The sequence below is a fragment of the Arachis hypogaea genome, chromosome 6, assembly GCF_003086295.3.
Source record: "Arachis hypogaea cultivar Tifrunner chromosome 6, arahy.Tifrunner.gnm2.J5K5, whole genome shotgun sequence".
NCBI lineage: Eukaryota > Viridiplantae > Streptophyta > Magnoliopsida > Fabales > Fabaceae > Arachis > Arachis hypogaea.
In genome coordinates, this window is record NC_092041.1 from 116,907,762 (window position 1) to 116,929,594 (window position 21,833).

The window sequence follows — 21,833 nt, forward strand, 5'->3', positions numbered from 1 at the left end:
AAATGGTTTCTTAGGATTTGATGGAGGTTATTGAAAAAAGAACAGGGCTTTCATTTGGCTACTTCATTGGATGGACGTAGCAGATCTATGCCATTCACAGCCATGTTTATTCACAACTAAAAAGATAATTAAAAGAAGGGTTAGATATATCGGTTTTGTTTCTCAAACCAAAGTTCTAGTTGTAGCAGTTAGAAGTTAGAACTAAACATCAAGTCAGCAAGTATCATAGAGTGAGCTCTAATATATGTCAAGGATAATTTGGCATCATGAAATACTATGACATGAAAATGCAGGATCAAATTATTTTTTTCCAAGAACAATTTTCCTTACACAGGTTATCTATTTTTATTATTTTTCAACAGTAATACACGATTATCAATTTCTCAGCATCTTTCGAACACAAAAGGTAACCCTTAAAATGGCTGATTATTTTGCATTCTAAACAATCTAAGATCACCTTCGAATAAATAATTACTAGTTGAGTTGGTTCATGAGCTTCTTTTGCTGCAGTTGGTAGCAATTCCACAAAATTCTCAACACTTTAAAAGCCAACTAATAGGTTGTTTCAGACAGCATATCAGCAACTACAACCTCCCAAGTCTCTGCATTAATCTTAACCGGAAAATATTACTCATCTGTTAAGATAAGTAAACATCATACACCCACTTCAAATTATTGGTTCACATTGTGATGAAACTTTTCATTGCTGCCTTGGAACCTTTTTTGCTGGGACAATCCACCAAATCGGAACAGAGACAAAGATCACACACAAGAAGATCTAGTCAATGTCTTCCCAACTTACTGCATTAGGTGGACAGTGATGCAAGTTCAGTGATAAGCTCAGTTACACTCTTATCCTCGCTACAAGAACTCTTTACAATAGTTTCCCAGCTCTCCATGTCAGGTTCTACCCTTCTCTTCTCCATCTCTTCTAAAACAAAGCAAGCACCATCAACATTCCCAGAGCTTAACAGCCCAACAACCAAACAACAAAAAGTTTCAGGACGCGGACAATGTCCACTGACAAGCATTGCATTCAAAATACTCAAACCCAACTCAAAATCTCCAACCCTGCACAAACTGTCCACCATCATCCTGTATGTCGCAGCATTCGGCTCGCAACCACCTATCTGCATCTCAACCAACATCTTATAAGCCTCTGCTGTCCTACCTTCCTTGCAAAGATAATTTATCAGTATATTATATGTCACAACATCCGGCTTAATCCTCCTCTTCTTCATCTCATGAAGCACGGACTTTGCCTCCTCAATCCTCCCTCTCCTCCCCAAATCATTCATCAGAACAGAGAAATTAACCAGCCTAGGCTTACACCCACGATACGCCATGTCAAACAACAGCTTCTTGGCTTCATCAAACTTCTCCAAAGAGCACAACCCTTCCATCAAAAGCGCATAAGTCACTGCATTAGCATACTTCTTTTTCTTGTTCATGTCCTCAAGCAAAGCCATGGCATTGTCCAAATCACCCTTTCTACACAAAAACCCAATCAAGCTATTGTAAGTCACAACACTTGGCTGCACCTTCCTCTGAAGCATTTCATCAAACACATCACAGGCTTTCCCAAACTCACCTTTTTCCAACCACCCCTTTATCATAACATTGAACGAAACCGTGTTTGGACGAAACCCCATGTCACGTGACCTCAAGAAAACATCATTGGCCTCGTCGAACCGGTCACTGTCAACCAGAACATTAAGAATCGCGTTGAAAGACTGCAACGTTCGGGCACAGTTAAACTTGGGCATTCGATCAAAAAGCTCAGTAGCTTTGTCCGGAAGCTTCGATTTTCCGTAGTGTTGAAAGAGCGCAACGAAGAGGCTCTCTCTGCATTGTATGTTTGTGCGTTGCATGTGATCGAGAACGGTTTCGACGTCATGGAAGCTTCTAGAACGTGCGAGCTTGTAGAGGAGTGCGGCGTAGGAAGGGTAATGGTGCTTGAAACTGCGTTCCTTGTAATCATTGAATAAAGAGAGGGCTTGTTTTGGGTCTTGAACTTGTTTGAGTTCGGCGACAAAAGGAATAACCTTTTTGCGTTTGGGTTTGTGAAGATTTGAAGAAGAGGTTTTGGATTGAAGGTTGTTTACATGGTGATGGAGAAATCGAGTTGTTGGGTTTCGATTAATCGTTTTTGCTGCTCGGAAGATCATTCATGCAATGGAAACTGCTGAGACAAGCAGCAACGAATGGAAATGGCGACTGGTCTTTGCATCTACAAAAACTTCGAAGTTGGTGAAGAAAAAAAAAATTTCGTTTAATCACTTGTGAATTAAGGCGATGAGGGAGATGGACTTGATTAAAGTTAGGAATTTAATAGTTATTTTAAAAATTTAATTTTTTTTATATAAACTTTCTATATTTTACATTTAAGTTAACTATTAATTCCATAACCGAAAAATGTAGACTCTTAACAAAAATATTCCTAAAAAATATTAGCAACAAAATAATTTTTAAAAAATTTAAAATATAAAAAAAATAATTAATAAATATCATAATTTTATAAATGATAAAAAAATTTTTATTTAACAAAAGATTTATTTATTTTATATAAATTTTTGTGATAACATTTGAATAAGAGGAAGTATAGGGAGCTAATGGAGTATCTATATAATGTGCACAATGAAATTTAGGGATTTTCGATTCAGTAGGATATCAGATGTTTATTATCCCTGATACCCAGATGATTATTCTGGATAGTATGGGTGTATTATGTTTAAGAAATTAGTAGTATTTTATTCTGGATGTTCATTTTTTAACTTATATTGGATCAAATAAATAATCTATTGTACACATTGTACAAATACTCCATTAGGTACCTAACGGAATTCAAAATATTCAAAAAGGTGTATACAAAAATTTAGAAGAAAATTTGATTTTAATATTTTTTTTCAACAAAATTTGGTCATTAAAAATATTTTTTTAAAATAATTCACTTAATATAAAATTATCAAATTTGATGATAAAATGATCTTATTTTTCTACTGATGCTTATAAAAAATTGTATCAATATATGATTTCAAAATTTTGTTTTAGAATATACTAAAAGAATATTAAAAAATTAGTAAAATTTATTATTTTTAACCAATTAATCAATAATATTTAAAAATATAAATTAAAAATATATTATTAAATTACTAAATTAAAATAACTAAATTAATGATTAAAAATACAAATAATAAATTTAATCCTTAAACAATTAAACTTTTCTCATATTTAATATTTATTCTTTTGGTCATATTTTTAAATTTTAAAAAATTTATTTGTCATTAGTATTTTTAGGTTATTTTACTTTGTGAATTTTTTATAGTTTATTCTTTATATTTAGAGATTATTTGGATATGTTTTTACAAAAAGATTTGTTTTAAGTGATTATTTTAAGAAAATTAAAAAAATAAAAATAATTTTATATTTAAATATTTTATTTAAAAATATTTTTTTATTTAATAATTATGTTTAAATACGATAATATAAAAATATTTAAAAAAAAAACATATTTTAACTTATATTACTAAAATTTTATTAAATACATTAAAAAAAATAATTAAAAAAAATATTTTTCTAATGACTCCATAGCAACCAAACAAGGTCTTAAAAGATTTAGACAATTTTAGTTGAATCCTGAGTTACCAACCCGCCACCGTCCACCGCTCCCTAAGCCACCAACCCATCACTGCCGCCGAAGAATCTCTCTTATCACGGCTTCTGGAAGTTCTCCTGACCGGCGTCAAACGTGAGGCTAAGTGGTACCACCTCTCAGGTTTGCAGGCTCCCCTTTCTCCCACCGCCGGCGACAGCAGTGGACGCCGCTCCTCTTCGGTGACGGACGCCGGCAACAAGTGATTATCCTGGTGCTTCATCTTATTAACTTTTATTAACGTCTTTGCATGTGAATCATACAAGTCTTCCATCTTGCTGGAACTTAAGTGAGATGAGCGAGTGCCTTGTACGTGTTTGACAAAATGCCTGACTTGTGCGAATTACCGTTGTTGAGATTGTGGTGAATGATGAAGCCATGAGATGCCTTGCCATGAAAGTGGATCCTAAAAACAGTGATGGGAGGCTCTGATCACTAGTGATTGGAGGAGATGAGGGAAGCGGTAGCTGTAGAGGGGATTGAGGGCGTGAAGACCTCTTTTGGAAAAGAATTTTCAATACTTTCAGTTTTTGAAAACGAAAATAGTCATAATAAATATGTTTCCTAGAACCTACCTAGTGGGATAAGGCTTGTTGTTGTTGTTGTAAACATGTTTCGTAGAACTTGAAAATTCAAACATGAAATCTATTTTCAGAGGATGATTAACAGAAAATATTTTCTTAAATCAAACATGATAGAAATTACAAATTCAATGGTGATTAACCTTTTATTTTATCACTTTATAGTTCTCCTCACTTTAGAGGATCGTTTTCCCATTCCCACTGCTTAACCTGTTTGTGAAAATGAAATAGAAATATTAGTGGGTCTTATCATTGTGTAAATTACAGTACCTGTTTGTTGTTTGTTATCATAATCTTGATGTGTTCTATATTCTATGTAGGCCAGTACGTTGCCTTTGCTTTTCTGACCTTTCAACTTCTCCTATAACTCTTCTTATATAGATAATCTTTTATATGCCAAATGCGTATGAGTTCAGAGTGTTTCAAATATTTGCTTCAAATGTCTAGTTTGTGTTTTGGCTTTTGATAGTCCCTAACTCTCTTGTCATACTGTTATTGTCCAGACTCTGGGAGCTTGATATTGCTGGACCATGAACACCCCTAGACTGACCTGTGCTATAGGGACTTGGGCCAACGTCATTTAAATATCTAACCACAAATTGGAATGCAGGATTTGCTTTGAGTAGCTTTTGAGGAGGTTGAGAGAAAGAATGTGTGGTTTCAGAGCAACGGTTGCTCTCCGCACATTTTGTAAATTAAAACACCGTTACCACCATGTATCCATCTCTCATATTTTATTTCCTGTCTAGTTTCTCTTTCATTCTCTGTCTCTGCTTTCCTGACTTTTCCTGTTATTGTAGGGAGGTGAAACCCACACTGGCCATTCAGAGTTCACCCGACATCTTACCACAGCCACCACAAGAGGTAGTTACTCACTTTTGATGACTACTTGTGGACATAGTTTCCAATTATCCAAATATGTTCATATATCCGATTGTATATCTCTTATTATTTGCAATCTAAATTTATGAAGCTGCATAATATAAATGACATCGATGTCAATTTAAGTAAAGTTGCACCCTTGTATCTCTATAAATTATGAGTTTTTATCAATCAAACCATTGAATTATATTCACCTATCATGAAGATCATTTGTACCAAATTTTGAAAAATTGAACATCAATTGGACTATATTTTGATAACTCAATTCATGTATATTTTAAACTATTATATTATCGTCAATTTTGATCTATAAAAAGGTATGTTAAATGATTTTGGATTGATATGAAATTTTCTAGACATTATCTAAAATATATAGGCTTGTAAGCCACTGGTAGGTTTTAAAAAAAAATTACTATGATAAAAAGGTTATTTAATAGTGTAACATTAAGTTAAACTTTTGTTTTATTATTAATTGATCAATCAATTACTTATACTCCATAAATGCAGGTTCTGGTTATATGGATCCTGTTAGAAGATCATCTAAACATTCTATGAAAATCCGAAAAATTGTTAAGGCACTTCGCTATGGTGACAGAAGAAAGGCTTCTGACTTACTTTTGGGTTTTGCTCAGAGAAGCCCTTCATTAAGAGCTGATGATTTTCTTCCTATTTTTAAGTGCTGTGCACAATCTTGTGATCCGTTGGTACGCTATATAAATAACGTGGACGCCACATGTCTTTCTGTGTTTTCCTACATTAATTTTCTGGGTTTGACAAATAAATACTTAAATATATTGAAATTTGTTCAAAATGTATGACATTGTGATAAAAGCTGCAGTTCATTTATATCCTTAAGTAATGATTCTACAAATTGTTTCAATGTCTCTACACATGGCTTGGTGATTCTGTAAGAACCTTGCACCAGTAACATCTAGAAAGGAATAGAACAGTAGAGAGATAAAGAAAAAGTACAGAAACAGGGAGATACGGAGTGGTTTCGGTGTGATATCACTGTATTTCCCAGAATAGTATGATTTATGAAAGAAAGGTAGAAGAGAAGATAACAAAGCAATATTTTGAGAGGCTGCACCTTAGCTGCATCTTCTCTCCTAACCATACTATCTCTGGGAGGGTACGTAACAGATTCTCATCAAACTGTATTAATTACTAACTGCGGCAATATCATAAACTTTAACGTATCTGAACAGGTCTAGGTAACAATAAGTAATATTTACACTGTTCAGTTGCAATTATCAGATGCCAACTCTATATTCTCCTTTGTGCAATTAGGAAGAAGAAAATATCTCGGTGCTTTATTTTTGTTTCTTCTTTTTCTCTTTCCCATGAGTATATACACTACCTCTGAGATGTTACCATCGGCTTTTGTTGAATATCTTATGCGTGTGAAATTTATTCCTTCTCCTTTTCATTCGTTACAGTTTGTTATGGAGACTTGGCGGTTAATGGAGGCCAAAAACATTAGCCTGAATGATAAATGTGTCTCTCTTATGACTCAGACCCTATGTAAGGGGGGTTACTTGGAAGAGGTAAAAATATTAGTTTCATAAATGCTATAATTGATTATATATTTCCTTTTATCTTCCCTTCCTCTGTAAATATCTTGATGGAGAGGGGAGATAATACTAAGGTGATCTTTGATAGAGTGAGTTGATGAGTGTAGGTTAGGCTTACACCAATGTCAGCTGGCATAACTAACCCTAGCTATCACTAACCAACTCTGGTGGTAAGGTCCAGCACAGAAGGAGAATGCAGGAGCTTGGATGATCTACCAGGTGAGATTATGTGGCTACAATCCTTATTAGAGGAGCTGCAGGTTCCTATAATCAGATCAGTGGTGTATTTTGACAATCTGAGAAGAGTTATTATCAGATCTGCACTCAAGGACCAAACATATGGAGGTGAAATTGTTCTTTGTCAGAGTAAAAGAGATGCAAGGGTAGCTGTTAACTGTTCGATCCCTTAAGAAGAGCAGCCAGCAGATCTGATCACTAAAACAGTCTCCAAAGTTAAGTTCCTCAGTTAAAGAAGCATTGCATGTAGCAGATCTGCAGGACCTTAGAGAGCCCCGTTTCAGGGGGATAATAGTGTGAGTTGATGCGTATAGGTTAGGCTTTCACAATGACAACCAGCATAACTAATCCACTGTCACTAACTCCAGTGTAGAATCCCTCAACTACCCTTGCTATTGCAGTATAGGTTCCGTAATCTGAGTGTAATTAATCAATTATAATTATCAAAATCATCATAACAGAATTCCAAAGCTTCTCTCTATAGATTCTAAAGCTTTTCTGAGATTCTATTTATATTTGTTTTCTGTGAAAAAATTTTTTTATTATACTGTAAATTCATAAAGTAGTCACTAGTGGATCATCTTAACGTTGGAAGATTTTTATTTCTTTTCTGCCTTTGTTCAGGCCTTTAATATGGTGGATTTTCTTGGAGAAAGTCATGACTTCCATCCAGTTCCCTCTCTGTATAATTTTTTATTAACATCCTGCGTTAAAGAGAAGAATATAATTCATGCAAGAAAATGTTTGGAATTGATGGAAAAGCAGATGGCAGGGAAGAATGAAATCACATATATAGAGCTTCTCAAGGTTTGCAGATAGAAAGTTATAGCATCATTCAATTATATAGATTTTGTGGAACATAAAAAACTTTATTGTTTTGATTTTGTGGAAAGTAAAAACTTTATTGCTTTACTGTTGAACTTAATATTTGACAGATTATACAAGCATATATTTTTTAATTCAGTGTAATGTTGTGAATCACTTTATTTGAACAATGATGTGTTCTTAGGTTTGTTACAATGTATTATATAGTGATTGGTACATATATGATGCTAGTTTGCAACTAGAATAGTCTTTGGCTCATTTATATTCCAAATCATGGGTAGATTTTTGTGGTGAAACTTCTGTTTGAGCACTAATTTCGGGCTTCATTGTTTTATTACATATATCATAAGGATTTGCGATCATTATAATCTCCTCCCTCAGTCTTGGCATTGATATAATTTACTTATTAAATCTTTCTGTATGTAATTAATTACACTCACCTTCTCTTTGAGATGAGTTTGAATACACTTCCCTTCCCTCTATATTCAAAACATATACTTTAGTGCAAATTACCTAGTATAGTTTTTTAAAAAAAAAATAGTATTGTCATTTAAACTATTGATTATATATATTATTGAAATTGTTTTATTTTTAAAATTTGTTTAATTTGATGCCAATATTAACATCACTACATTTATTAGGAACGCTTAATTTTTATTTAAAATATCTTAGAATAGTGTAATTATATCTGATATTAAACATTTTATTCCATTTCAATAAACTAAGAGAAAATGTATATTATCAACTTTCGTTATTTACATTGATGTTCAAATTACAGAGATACAGAATATTGAAAATTATGTAATTATTACAGTTTTGCCTCCTTTTTTTTTTTTTTAATAATTACCATTTGTCTTGACCCTGTTTCTCAGCTTGCAGTTTTGCAGGAAAACTTGTCCACGGTTCATTTAATTTGGGAGGATTATATTAAAAACTACAGCATGAGTATGTTACCTCTGATGAAATTCATTCACTCTTTTACAGCATTGAAAGATTTAAAATCTGCTTATAAAACACTACAGCATATGGTGTCGTTAGCCATCATGGGAAACATTGGTATCACTAGAAAGGCTAGTGGGAGGTTATTTTCTGCTAGATTGGATATCCCTGTACCTTCAAATAGGGATTTTAGTTCAACTTTATTGGATTTAAAGGAGAACGAGCAACTGGATTCTTGGATATGTCCTGCTTTCCCAGATGCTATTTGTGCTAGTGTAGAGCAGGAAGCTTTTCGTGTGGGAAAAAGAGAAGTTAAAACTGCGGCACTAGCTGGCCTAAATAGAGAAGAACACTCATTGCTTAAGGAGGTTTTGATATGGTCCTTTGATCAAGTACTATATGGGTGTAGACAGCACAAAAATTATGAGCTTGTGCAGAAGATTATGTTACAGGTAGACTATTCCGGTATGCGTGTATAATCTATGTGTGATGGTAATACGGGTCAATAGATTCCATTTTCCTTCAAAACTTTGAAATCCTGAAAGTTTCTCTATAAGTTGAATTCTACTATGTCAATTTCATTTTTGTTTTCATGTCAGACCTCCAGATCTCAAATATTTAAAGCACCCTTTAGTTTAATGTCAATCAGAATAGCAGATATGATATGAATATTGGTGTTACTGTCTCAATACCTTTTTCCTTTCAAAACTCTTTTACAACACATTATTTGTCTATGGGAAATTTTGAGGAATCTGTATTTATCGACAACTTCATTAGAATAACACCTCTCAACATATTGAAGGACTCTTTTGTCTTCAGATGCAAGACCTTGGTTTGGACCCAAGCAGGCATGCATATGATTGCCTTGTTAGAACAGTTGTTTCTCAAAGACATTTTAAGGATGGCATGGAAATAGTAAGTTCTGTTACAATCATTGTGTTCAAAGTCACTTATTTTTGGTAACTTTTATATTATTTTAGTTTTTTTTCCTTATTCTATTATTCTTTGAGCGGGGCTGCTACCAGAGGGAATTCATGGAAATTTCATCCACTTACTTTTGGGCTTAATTGATCATTAATTGCTTCATGGTATTGGAACTTGAAATTGATATCTAATGTGACACAATTGACCTCATGCCTGCTTAAGTGGTTATACACTTGTTTTGGTAAAATACAATTTTATTTTAACCTTATTATCACTTAATCTAATTTGCAGTTAAAGAAAATGAAACAGAATAATTTGAAGCCACTTGATTCAACTTTGGCAGCACTTTCAGTCAGTTGCAGCCGTGCACTAGAGCTTGATTTAGCTGAGGCTTTCTTGAATCAGATTGCAGGATATCCACATCTGTATCCTTATGGTGCTTTGCTTGCAGCATGTGATGAAATGGTGAGATGAAATACGAGACCAAAAACACCTGTGCTTGTCATTTTACTAGTCTCCAATATACTTTGGATATTTTTCTAGCATGGTTAATGGAATAGGTTCCTGCAAACAATAACTGCATTTTTGTTACTGTTATGTGACTGTTTGTTTGGCTTGAGTTTGTTGCAAGGGTATATAAATTACTTATTTCATCAATGGGCTGAATGTAGAATATCACAAGGATGAGCAACAGAGTTTATGCTTTATACTTGATTTATCTCCAGAAGATTCCTGTTTTCCTGCAAGTTACCATTTTTCGTGTCTTGCATTGTGGAAACTATAATGCTTACTTTTCATTAAACTAATCAAAATTTGCAGGATCAACCCGAACGTGCTTTGAGGGTGTTTGCCAAAATGAAGCAGATAAAACTTGTACCTGATATCAGGATATACGAGAATCTTTTTTCATTGTTTGGCACTGTAAATGCCCCATACGAAAATGGTAACAGAATGTCACAGGCGGATGCATTTAAAAGAATTAATGCTATTGAAAGGGATATGGCCAAGAATGGGATTCAGCACAGTCATATTTCAATGAAAAACTTGGTAAGCTCAATTCATATTACCTTTTTTGCACTCTACTGTTAGGTTAGACTACTCTTGTGCCATATGTTGTTGCTGGTGATGGTGTTGGTGGTGTGGTGAATTAAATGGAGGTGGTTAAGTTCAAAGGAAAGTCATAAATAATGCTTCATCCTATGTATGTTTGAGATTGAACTGCCAACAGCAGCATAAATTAATATTGCTGATGTGATAATATTGTGGTGAATGGGTGAACATACAAGAAACAAGGAAATTGTAAAAATTGATACACAACAGCTATTGAGGATAAAAATGACAATCTTGCCTTAGATGTGATGGTCAGGTAAGGAAAAAACCACAAAAGGCAAAGAGGAGCTGATGTGATGGAGTGTAGCCTGATATACAGAAGTCAAGGAAGGCCAAAGAAACTCTTGGAAGAAAAGACCTTGATGTAAATGGCATCTCTTGATACATCTTGCTACTTCTTTTGATTGGGGAAAAAAAAAAAAAGAAAACTTATGTTCTTCTTTTAGTTCTTATTTCTACTTTCCTTCATATGCACATATAGATACTTGTGTGGGAGCGCACTGATGGGAAATCTAGTCTTACTATTTACTATGTTGTTGGTATAACTCTGTTACTAATGCTATCAAAGTTCACTTAGGTTGATAGGACAGGAATGGTATGTTGTTCATTTACATTGCTTATCACTTGCCTGTGTTCTTTTTCTTCTCAGTTGAAGGCCCTCGGAGAAGAAGGAATGATAAGAGAATTGTTCCAATATTTACATGTGGCAGAGAATCTTTCCATTTACAGCAACTCTTCTTTGAGAACAGAGATGTACAACACAGTGTTGCATTATCTTGTTGAAGCCAGAGAAGTAAGTGACTCAGATGTCATTACTTTACTATTTGACACTTCCCATGTAAAGTAGGTATTTTATTAATCATGTCTGGAAATGCAGAGTCATATGGCTATTGAAATTTTTAAGAAAATGAAGAAGTTTGGCTTCCACACAGATTCGGCAACATATGATATAATGATTGATTGTTGTAGCATCACAAGATGCTTCAAATCGGCTTCTTTGTTGGTTTCAATGATGATACGTAAAGGGTTTCATCTGGAGATTTGCACGTATACTTCTCTCATAAAGGTTTGCACATGTCTTGCTCTCATTAAGGGTTGTGAGATTTTGCGAATCCCCCCCTCCCTCTCCCTCTCCCCCCCCCCCCCCCCCCCCAACCAAAATTTACTTGACTGAGATGATTCGTATAAAAACAGTAAGATGTGCTTGTTTATCATTTTATTGTACCTGTCAAGAGGCATCTATCCTTAAAGCTTATGTGTTTAGGTGAAGCTTATAAATGATTTTATTATAACATTTGACGCCAAACCCCTTTGGCCTTTCAGCTTAATCAATGTTCATGTCCATCTACCTAGTACATGGATGTTCTGATTCATGTCAACTTCTTAATAGATTATGAGCTTAAGCTGTTCAGTGAAGGATTGTGATAGAATTTTGTGTCTAACAACTTTATGAACTTCCATGTCCCCTTCCGCAAGTCAAGTAAATCAACTTGCTAGCAAGTGACAAATTCATGCATTTGTCTTGCACATTTTATTGGTACATAATTTGCCTAACATTTTCATAATTCCTTCAGAATAAGGGAGTTGGATGAACAAAATATGGTGCCGTTTTGTTGAAATTAGCAGGCTATATGGAGTTTGAACATATGAAACCACCAAATATTTGCTTTGGCCTAAATTTTATGTTTTCTTTGTGGCAAAAAAAAAAAAGTTTTTCCCATTACCCAAGGGAAGTATAAGCCATCGCCTGGATCATTTAGCTTTGGTTTGTCCTCTCCGTATTGCTCAATATATCAGTTGGCTTGCAGTGGCTCTATTCCAACAAAATGTCCAGATTCAGGGATATTTTTGCTGACTTCTGGACATTTTTGGGAGGTGAATTATATCTTATTCGTGGAGCTGTATGTAGAACATTGCCCATTTTGCATGTTTTGTTATATCTACTGATTTGCTGTGTGTCATGCCCGTAGTTTGTCTTTAGAACCTTGATATACCAACTTGATACATTACTGATCCTGTACGTATCAGATTTTGATGGAAAATGAGAATTTTAGTGAAGCCTTGAATCTGTTGGAACGGGCCAAATTGGGTGGGATTCAACTTGATGTGCTGCTGTTTAATACCTTTCTTCGATCTGCAAGTTACAAGGTACCCTGCTCATTATCTTATATTCCCTCCAGTCTATTTTATGTGTTATTTTAGGTGGAAACGTTAAAATATTTGCCATTCTCAATTTCTCGTATGTCAATGAAGCATTTATTGTTCACGTTTTCAGTTTTACCCTTCAAAATATTCCAAAGATAGCAAGAATTGAGAAATGTAGTGTGAGATCCCCAAACTGAAATAATTGAATGTTGATAATTAAATGTTTCATTAGTAAATCTGGATTTTGTGCCAAAGAGTCATCGATAAAATATCCTCGGAAGTATCTCTTCCTGGAGGGGGATTAAAAGTAACAAATAAGAGTAATCTGTTTCAAATCTGTCGAGTCTATTTCTCCTCAAATCTCTACATTTTCTTCCCTTTCCCTTTAAAATAGAACTCACAAGGTAAGAAGGAAAAGGAGGGAAATATAGGTGTGATTAAATTAGACTAACTAGTACTCTTAAGAATGCTTCCCTTCGTTTTCCTTTCTTCTCCCCAAAATGAAACTCATAGAAATGCCCATAGGTAAGTTTGAAGTGTTCTGTTGCAACTACTATATTATATGCTGTATTACAATTTCTGCACACTTGCATGTTAGTACTTTGTATTCATGGGCAAGTTTCTTCACTTATAAAAGTCTCATTGGGGCGTACCTTTTTCCATTAAAGAAGGAAAATTTAGAGAATTAATAATATTCTCTTTGCCTTGAAAATTTCTTTTTGTATCAGGGAAGGATTGATATAATTGAGTTTATTGTGGAGTATATGCACAGAGAGAAAATTCAGCCTGATCCAGCAACATGTCGCCATGTCTTCTGTGCATATGTAGCTGCTGGTTTTCACCATACAGCAATGGAAGCATTGCAGGTCTTAACTTTGCGTATGATGTCTAAATACGCCAGCATACTCAAAGAGGAAGATTTTCTCGACGAATTCATTTTTGCAGAAGATTCGGATGCCGAGTCAAGAATAATTAAGCTATTTAAAGATCGTAACGAGGAACTCTCAGTTGCATTGTTGAATTTAAGATGGTGTGCTGTTGCAGGATTTCCAATGCTCAAGTCAGCTGATCAAAGCCTTTGGGCCAAAAGACTTGAATCACAATTCCATACAAGGAGGCTCTTGGTGCCTGGTCGCATGAGATCTTATCAGTCCTCAAGTTATTACCACAATAGGCAGATATAATCATCAGAGCCATGGCACCTTCCTTGAATACGCTTTAGATGTTTCTGCTGTCTCAAGCTCTGTTGAGAGTAATTTTTCTGTTCTTGGTTAAGAGCAACTGTTTTCTATTTTACCAGACCTAGAAACACTTCTCTCTGGTTGCAATGATTGTCTTCAACCAAATGAAGTTAAATTCTTTTCAAAGTGAACAGCACACTTAGATTGAGCTGAAATTGTATAGAAATAGATCAAATGGAGAATTAATAAAAGACCAATAGGGTTAACTATTATTTATGGTAATAAAAGATTTGAATGCTAACAATTCTATCAATGAAAGATATAAACTAATTTAATGCCCATGAAAATGAGGTTAGTTTAACAAAATTATACTAAACAAACTACCCAACTAATTCAATCTTTGTTGAAGATTGTAAGTATAATTGAGAAATGTTGGGATTTTATCAGTATCATCTACATGTAAAAAGTCTTTGGTACTTTTACTTAATTGAAAATTACTGGTTTTTCTTTTAAAATTCTTTATCTATTTTAATATCTTGTGTTTATACTAATTTTTCCTAAATAAAAACTGAGCTGAAATATTATTTATACATTCTAGATTATTAGTAGTAATCCCTTTTGATTTCAATAACAAAATAATTGGTCACATTTTACTTTTCAAACAACAACATAAACAAGGAAAAAGGTGAATTAATATACAAATGATTATTTTCATATTGTAAAATGATAAAATTTTGAATCTAATAAGAGCTAGTGGCTTAAAAAAACAAAAAACTTGGAAATATCAGTGGGCATAACGGTGGATCTTGGATGTGATGTGATGTGACTCTCTCTGTCTCCGATGACCCCACAAAAATCCAATGAGGCAAAGATCCGCACAAGACGCCAAACACACCCTTCTCTTTCAATCCAATTTTCTTACGAGGATCTTAGTCAGCACAGATATTTTCTATATCAACCCCTTCCTGCTTTCTTTTCATTTTTGGGATAAGCTTGTGGCTCAGGATCCACACCCCACCCCCACCACTATTCTTAATTAATTTCACATCATTCATCTCTATCCTTTCTTCACATAATTAATTAATTTTTTATTTTTATGAAACAAAACTTCTAGCACTTTCTTACCATGTATGTATATGCTGGATGCTGTTGCCTTTGATAACGATGTTCCATCAATGATTGCCTTCTAAAATCTGACCACTCTTTAAAATTCCCTCCCTGCGCTGCAGTTTTCATTTTTCAACAACAACAGAAGCCACTTTCTTTCTTTCTTTTTTTTTTCCTTCTCAAATACCGATCACTCTAGAAAGTGGAATTTACGAATTAGTTAGATCTCAACCGACGATGGTGGAGAAGAAGGACACGTTCTTAACGGTTCCGCCATTCGAGTGCGCGTGGCGAGAGGATCTCAAGTTCCGAGAAGCCGGTCGCGGCTGCGTGGCGTTCGAGGCTTACGCCTGCAACGACGTCACTTTGGTGTTTCGTCAGAATGTTGGAAGCCAAGGGTACTGATTCGAGAAAACTACCATATCTGAGATTTGACCGCTCACAATTGAAACGATAGAAGAAACTAATTCGATGTGGTTAGTTCGAAAAAGCTAACCGTTTTCGAAATAGTTTACATCATTCAATTGTTGGCGCTCAAATATACTGTTAGGTATCCTTGGCTTAGGGTACTAATTCGATACCTATTAAAGATTGGTTAGTTCGAAAAATCTAACCATTTTCGAGATATTTAAATTCATTTTCTTTCGTAATAGACAAGAAATTTTCCATATCGTATGGTATTGTATTTAATTTGAATTTGTGTAACATAGGTATCACTATAAAAGGGACAGTAGCCCTCACTACACCGTGATATTGGGGAGCCACCGGAACCGGCGACTTCGGATCGAGGTCAACGGGAAAAACGTTGTAGACGTGGCAGGGATTGGTTTGTGCTGTTCCTCCTCGTTCCAGAGCTACTGGATCAGCATTTACGATGGTTTGATAAGTGTTGGTAATGGAAATTACCCTCTCCAGGGTGTTGTGTTCCAGTGGAGGGACCCGAACCCGAACTGTGGGGTTCAGTACATTGGGCTGAGCAGCTGGGACAAGCATGTCAAGTATAGGAATGTAAATGTGTTGTCTTTGACGCCTCACGTGCCCCAGTGGAAGCACGTGAGTTTTGGTGTGTCTCAGGTTGAGGATGGTGAAGGGGAAGAGATCATCATGATGGATTATGAGAAATGGGGACTTAAGAATTTTCTTGAGAGTTGGGAGTTGTCTGACATGTTGTTCATAGTTGGTTCCGAGGAACGGCCTGTGCCTGCTCATAAGGCGATCTTGGCAGCTTCTGGGAACTTTTCTTTCTGCTCGCCTTCGTCGTTCGTAGTTAAGCTGCCCATGGTTTCTTATGGCGTTCTTCATGCCCTGCTTCAGTACATATACACTGGCTGGACCCAGGTTCGGTGTTATTCCATCAATTTAACTCTTAAAAGTTAGTTATTGATAGAATAATCTTCCTGGATTGATATTATCCTGTAGTACTCGAAAGATTATAATGTCATATAGTTATCCAATATCCAGCTTGTAGACAAATTAGTTCTTACTCTAGGTGAATTTAAGCGAAACTAATCTTTTGGGCACCATGAGGGTCATTAAACTGATCATTCAAGTATTAAGATAATCATGATTACTCTATCTGATGGTTTTTAAGTTTTAAATTTGCTGCGGTTGTTGTTAATGGCAGATATTGTAGCTTTTGTGATGCTCTTTTTCTTTTTATTAATGTGTTTGGAACTTAAATGGAGTTTGTTGCTGTGCCAATTTGGCTAGGTTACAGCCGCATCATAAACCTTGGCATATGCTATTATTGGTGTTACATGTGAGCACTTTAGCCATGATTGTTTAGTGTGGAAGTTAATTGTACTAATAATAATCCGTGCTTGTGGAAGGTTTTTTTTTTCACTGATAAATTTGTTGTTTAGATTCTACTGTTCTACTATAATTTGGCTCGGGCGATTTTTATTTGAGTTGGGGTGCTAAGCTTGCTTGATTCCTACTGTTAGTATTTTATATTCACAAGGTTGCTGTGTTGTGTCTGTGTCATGTAGATTCCGCAGCATCAGCTTGGATCATTGAGGGCTTTGAGCCTACAGTTTGAAGTGATGTCACTGGTGAAGCAATGTGAGGAGAATATGGAACGACTTAAGCAAGATGATAAGCTGTCTGATCCTAGCAAGATAGTGGAATTAACATACCCGTGCATTCAGCTGCATTCTTCGACTTTGGCCTCGCTTCCTATCAGCATTGAGAGACTCAGACAATTCAAGTTAACTGGCCAGTACAGCGACGTAAATATCTACATTGAGAGTTACGGCCTTGTTGCACGAGCACATAAAGTTGTACTCAGTTTATGGAGTGTCCCGTTTGCCAAGGTGAGCCAATTTCACCATATTTTTGTTTGATTGAACTTAAGCTGCCAATGGCATGACATGGGAATTAAACTCATGAAGGTGGGTTTTGGAGATTTGATGCAACAAGATTTATGCCCCTAACTAGCACTAAGATTCTATTTAAATGAATGAAGTATTAAATTGCAAGTTTGACCAAATGAAATTCAATCCAAAGTTAATTACATCCAAGAAAACCTTGAAAGGAAATTTTAGCAAAATTCAAAACTCTCCCGACATTTTAAGTTTTTACTTTTTATTATTTTATACTTTTACAATGAACAGGACCTGAAATCTCTTGAATATATTTTCTTTTACATTCTCAGATTGAAGAAACAACCAACATTTTTAGGTAATCAAGAGAATTAACATGTTTAGCATTGAGATGAGAGGTATTCAACATACGCTGTTATAATACTAGGATGCCATTGGACGGATCTTTTTTACTTGTGAGACCAACCAATTAATTCCTCAATACAATTAATTGGTAGGATGCTGTACAGAAACAGGGATTTCAACTTATATCTCTATGGGATTTAAATTTCTCCTACTGCATGCAATGTTTATTTAATGTTTGGTAGTGATATGTTTTGCATGATAGTGTTTCACATTTTGATATGTTCCCTATATAAAGTATTTCATCATTTTTCCAGATGTTCACAAATGGAATGAGTGAAAGCATGACCTCAGAGATTACTCTAAAGGATGTACCGGCAGAAGCTTTCATGGCAATGCTTGACTTCTTATACGATGGTGAATTGAATGACAAAATTATTGATTCTGGCGCATTGTTTCTCCAGCTGCTTTTGTTGGCTGACCAATTTGGAGTGACTTTTCTTCATCAAGAATGCTGCAAAATGCTTTTAGATTGCCTCTCAGAGGTAGATTGGTTAACTTGAATGACAAATAAATTGGTACTTAATAGAAGTTTGAATAATTTATCATGTGGGTGCCACTTAACTGATCGGAGAAGAGAGTTGCGGTTTTGGACTTCTGAAAACAAAAAGAAGAGATCCATTTTTTACAAGAATCGATTCTAAGAGTTATTCTTGTCTACATACATATGCAGGGATGAAGTTCTTTTGGATGAACGTCAAACAAGAGAGTTTTCCTATTATACAGAAATTTAATGGAGGAGGAAGCAGACAATTTTGGCAACTAATAATGCCGTAGCTTGTGAAGCTAACTGTTGAACTTTGTTGCAGGACTCAGTATGTCCACTTCTCCAAGTGATTTCTTCAATCCCATCATGTAGACCTATTAGAGAAACATTAGAGAGGAGAATTTCAATGAACTTTGACTATTATATCAGTTCAAGTACTGATTTTGTTTCGTTAGATGAGGCAACTTTCATCAATATCATTAAGGTGTGTCTCTCTTCAAGTTTTTCTTTCTGTTGAATTTGACAGTGTATTCACAAATGGTATTGCTGAATAAAATATAACATCTAAAAGGGCCTGCTTGTCTATTAGATTGCACATAAAGTAGATAAGCTCCTTGGGAATGAGTGGCCAAACAACAAAAGATTATGTGGATATGTTTAAAAGTTGAAGACAAGTTTTATTGGTTTCTGCATTCCCAATGTGAATAGTGCTTACTGCTTATAGTTGTTTAATCTTTGAATTCCTTGCAAACTAGTTTAGATATGATAATTTACTATTAGCAAATTCTGTCTTAGTAGGTCTTGTCTACCTCTAACAATTTATATTTGGATTTTGCAGCATCCAGATCTGACAGTAACATCTGAGGAGAAAGTTCTTAACGCAATTCTAATGTTCGGCATGAGAACAAAAGAATTGCTTGGGTGGGAAATGGTGGATGAGTTGCTGGTTAATTCAGAACCTGAGATCCTTTTTGGGGAGAGGCTGCAGTCAGTTTATGACTTATTGCCATTTGTGCGGTTTCCGCTGCTACCATATTCCTTACTTGAGAAGGTTTGTATAACATGAAGTTAGACATTAGTGCACATTGTAAAGCCGAAGAGCTTGCTTATTCTGACTGTACGTTGTAATTCTGTGCAGTTGCAGAAAAGCAACATTACCTCGCATATTCCTGTTTTGCAAGATCTTGTAAGTCATCTGTCTTACTTTAGTTTATTTTTCAAGACATCTGTGTAATGTAATTTTGTAAATATTGTCCGAGTAATTGTTCTATTCTGCTGTTCACTACAGGTTATTGAAGCTATCAATTTCATTCAATGTGGACAAGCGCGGCTGGAAAATGAAGAAAAGTAAATTCTTCAACTTAGTTTTGTTTCCTCAACTTCATTCGGGCATTAAGTCACATGTTGAGTTAAGATTTTCAAAATTTAGATTGTGGAACAGTCTATATTCTTTTTTTTTAAACTGTATCATGAATTCTGATTCAATAGTTAAAAAAGCACGCACATCTTTATAATTTTCATAACTCTTCCCTCTAGTGTCATTTCTAAATGGAACGGCTCACATTGGATTTCCTTATAGGGTTAGATTCCAACATAGACATTCCAGTTACCGGGAGCTCCAGTACATTTGTGATGGGGACAACCATGGAGTTTTGTACTTTGCAGGCACATCCTATGGTGAACACCCATGGGTCAATCCTCTCTTAGCAGAGGTGGTAGATCATCTACTTTACATTTTTCCTATTGATGTCCTTTGGTAGTTTCAAGTGCAAGCTCCAATAAGTGAACTATATATGCACCTCATTAACAAATTATATCTGTTGTCAGCGAAAGACAATTACCATCACAGCGAGCAGTCCCCGCTCGAGATACACCGATCCCAAAGTTTTGGTCTCAAGAACCTACCAGGTATGCTAAAATATTTCTAGTGTAATTGTCGATGGAATTTATAGCTTCTTAGATGGTACTCAAAACTCATTTGGCTATCACAGGGAACATGCTATGCTGGGCCTCGATTGGAAAATGGCCATATCTGTTCTTGGTGGACGGTTGATCTTGGCCAAGACCATCAGGTATATGAAGTTTTAGAAAACCATCAAGATTACATATATGACTGCATAGTAATAGACTTTTACTTTGAAGATCTTTTCTTTTTCTTTTTTCTTTCTTTTTTTTTTTTTTTTGTATCCTCCAACCTTAATTTAAGTAAGTGCTTAGAAGTAGAACTGCAACTATATACGAGTAAATCATAACTCAATAGATGGAGGCAATGTTCTAAAATTAAAATGGAAAATGATTGGATGCAGCTCATGTGCAACTACTATACGCTTAGGCAGGACGGTTCCAAGGCCTTCCCAAGAAGTTGGAATTTTCAGGTACACAATCTTTGCTTTGTTTATGATTTCGTGTTAAAGATTTGTTAAACTTAACTGTGAACTGATAGTCATTCACTTGTTCTAAATGATAATAACAAAAATTAAATCTTTGTAAAACTGTAAGGAAGAAACACGATAAATTCACGGTTCCACCAAAAAAATGTTGCCACGTGTAGTAGGGTATATTTGGCTTTAACCCCAAAAAAGGCATGGAATTATGAGCTGTTATATACAAGGGAAGAATTACATGATTATGTTATTTCTTGGGTCAAAAGTTATTTATGTTGTGGGAAACTTTCAGGGCTCACTTGATGGGAAGAATTGGACAAACTTGAAAGTCCATGAAAATGATGGAACAGTGTGCAAGCCGGGTCAGTTTGCATCTTGGTCAATAACCGGACCCAACGCTTTACTTCCCTTTAGGTATTTTCGGGTTGTTTTGACTCGGCCGACCGTTGATGCCACCAATCCCTGGAACTTCTCTATCTGTTACCTGGAACTGTATGGTTACTTCCATTAGAAAAGAAACACTTTTGCTTTGGTACTACATCAGTCATGACCATAGCATACCATCAAATATCAGACACTCACCTTTATGAGCTTGGCTCTGTCATGTACATTACGGTTATTAAGTAACTAGTTGGTTATTAAGTAATTAGTTATTTGAATAAATAATTTATGGATGAGGCTCGTGTTTTGCTTTGGAGATAAAACGGAGATATCTATAATAACAGGCATCGAGTGTAGGATAATTGTGGGTGGTAAATTCAACTAGTGGTCTAAGTATGCTTTACTAATAAAGTGTATTTATTTTACTTTGGACCTTGTGTAATATGCTCGTGCTATGCAAAGAAATAATATAATATACAATTTTGACAATAATAATGTAAAGGGAGTAGGCTTCTATCTTTTCCTATATTTTTAGAGGCCCTTTAGTATATAGATTAAAGTGGTATAGAGAAAGAGTATTTTTATAGTTATTTTTTATTATTTTATTATTATTCAAAATATGGATTTTATTTTTATCAATCTCTCTTTCATCTTATTAAAGAAAAAATCTATAAAATTACATCTTTACCATATAATTCACC

General features: G+C 35.0%; 3 protein-coding genes across 14 annotated transcripts; 2 read left to right on the plus strand and 1 right to left on the minus strand.

The window, feature by feature from the left end:
• Positions 1–243: 243 nt before the first annotated feature.
• Positions 244–2,417, minus strand: LOC112756120 (uncharacterized). Its single transcript, XM_025804563.3, has one exon. It carries the CDS (start codon positions 2,166–2,168, stop codon positions 807–809), a length of 1,362 nt encoding a protein of 453 aa, XP_025660348.1. The 5' UTR covers positions 2,169–2,417; the 3' UTR covers positions 244–806.
• A 1,133-nt stretch (positions 2,418–3,550) lies between these two features.
• On the plus strand, positions 3,551–14,337 carry LOC112756122 (pentatricopeptide repeat-containing protein At1g76280-like). 10 transcript variants are annotated; one of them, XM_072198422.1, is made up of 16 exons: positions 3,609–3,866; positions 4,737–4,949; positions 5,034–5,097; positions 5,623–5,819; positions 6,555–6,662; positions 6,797–6,908; positions 7,006–7,141; positions 7,551–7,733; positions 8,624–9,142; positions 9,510–9,605; positions 9,906–10,079; positions 10,434–10,661; positions 11,374–11,517; positions 11,602–11,790; positions 12,753–12,872; positions 13,598–14,337. In XM_072198422.1, the coding sequence occupies exons 8-16, from the start codon at positions 7,560–7,562 to the stop codon at positions 14,051–14,053; spliced, it is 2,100 nt and encodes a 699-aa protein (XP_072054523.1). In that variant the 5' UTR covers positions 3,609–3,866; positions 4,737–4,949; positions 5,034–5,097; positions 5,623–5,819; positions 6,555–6,662; positions 6,797–6,908; positions 7,006–7,141; positions 7,551–7,559; the 3' UTR covers positions 14,054–14,337. The 10 variants fall into 10 exon arrangements, with proteins under 10 accessions (XP_025660350.1, XP_025660351.1, XP_072054523.1 ...); XM_072198426.1 differs by having other exon boundaries at positions 3,639–3,866; positions 6,778–6,908; positions 7,006–7,222; XM_072198425.1 differs by having other exon boundaries at positions 3,618–3,866; positions 6,778–6,908; positions 7,006–7,733.
• A 696-nt stretch (positions 14,338–15,033) lies between these two features.
• LOC112756123 (BTB/POZ domain-containing protein At2g30600-like) lies at positions 15,034–21,621 on the plus strand. Of its 3 annotated transcripts, none has more exons than XM_025804577.3 (13): positions 15,034–15,751; positions 15,868–16,495; positions 17,146–17,469; positions 18,138–18,365; positions 18,690–18,851; positions 19,206–19,418; positions 19,506–19,553; positions 19,656–19,714; positions 19,947–20,079; positions 20,195–20,275; positions 20,359–20,439; positions 20,674–20,742; positions 21,044–21,621. In XM_025804577.3, exons 2-13 carry the CDS (start codon positions 16,262–16,264, stop codon positions 21,260–21,262), a joined length of 1,851 nt encoding a protein of 616 aa, XP_025660362.1. In that variant the 5' UTR covers positions 15,034–15,751; positions 15,868–16,261; the 3' UTR covers positions 21,263–21,621. The 3 variants fall into 3 exon arrangements, with proteins under 3 accessions (XP_025660362.1, XP_025660359.1, XP_025660360.1); XM_025804574.3 differs by having other exon boundaries at positions 15,034–15,555; XM_025804575.3 differs by lacking the exon at positions 20,674–20,742 and having other exon boundaries at positions 15,034–15,555.
• Positions 21,622–21,833: the final 212 nt, after the last annotated feature.

What these genes read in the sequence shown, in the direction of transcription:
- LOC112756122 (XM_025804565.3), top strand. Translation starts at nt 4,884, where the DNA reads ATGTGTGGTTTCAGAGCAACGGTTGCTCTCCGCACATTTTGTAAATTA. An exon ending in TGCAGAAGATTATGTTACAG is followed by an intron (nt 9,143 to 9,509) that starts GTAGACTATTCC and finishes TTTTGTCTTCAG; the next exon opens with ATGCAAGACCTTGGTTTGGA. An exon ending in ATCTTGTTGAAGCCAGAGAA is followed by an intron (nt 11,518 to 11,601) that starts GTAAGTGACTCA and finishes CTGGAAATGCAG; the next exon opens with AGTCATATGGCTATTGAAAT.
- LOC112756120 (XM_025804563.3), bottom strand. Translation starts at nt 2,168, where the DNA reads ATGATCTTCCGAGCAGCAAAAACGATTAATCGAAACCCAACAACTCGA.
- LOC112756123 (XM_025804574.3), top strand. Translation starts at nt 15,395, where the DNA reads ATGGTGGAGAAGAAGGACACGTTCTTAACGGTTCCGCCATTCGAGTGC. An exon ending in TATACACTGGCTGGACCCAG is followed by an intron (nt 16,496 to 17,145) that starts GTTCGGTGTTAT and finishes TGTGTCATGTAG; the next exon opens with ATTCCGCAGCATCAGCTTGG. An exon ending in CGGCTGGAAAATGAAGAAAA is followed by an intron (nt 19,715 to 19,946) that starts GTAAATTCTTCA and finishes ATTTCCTTATAG; the next exon opens with GGTTAGATTCCAACATAGAC.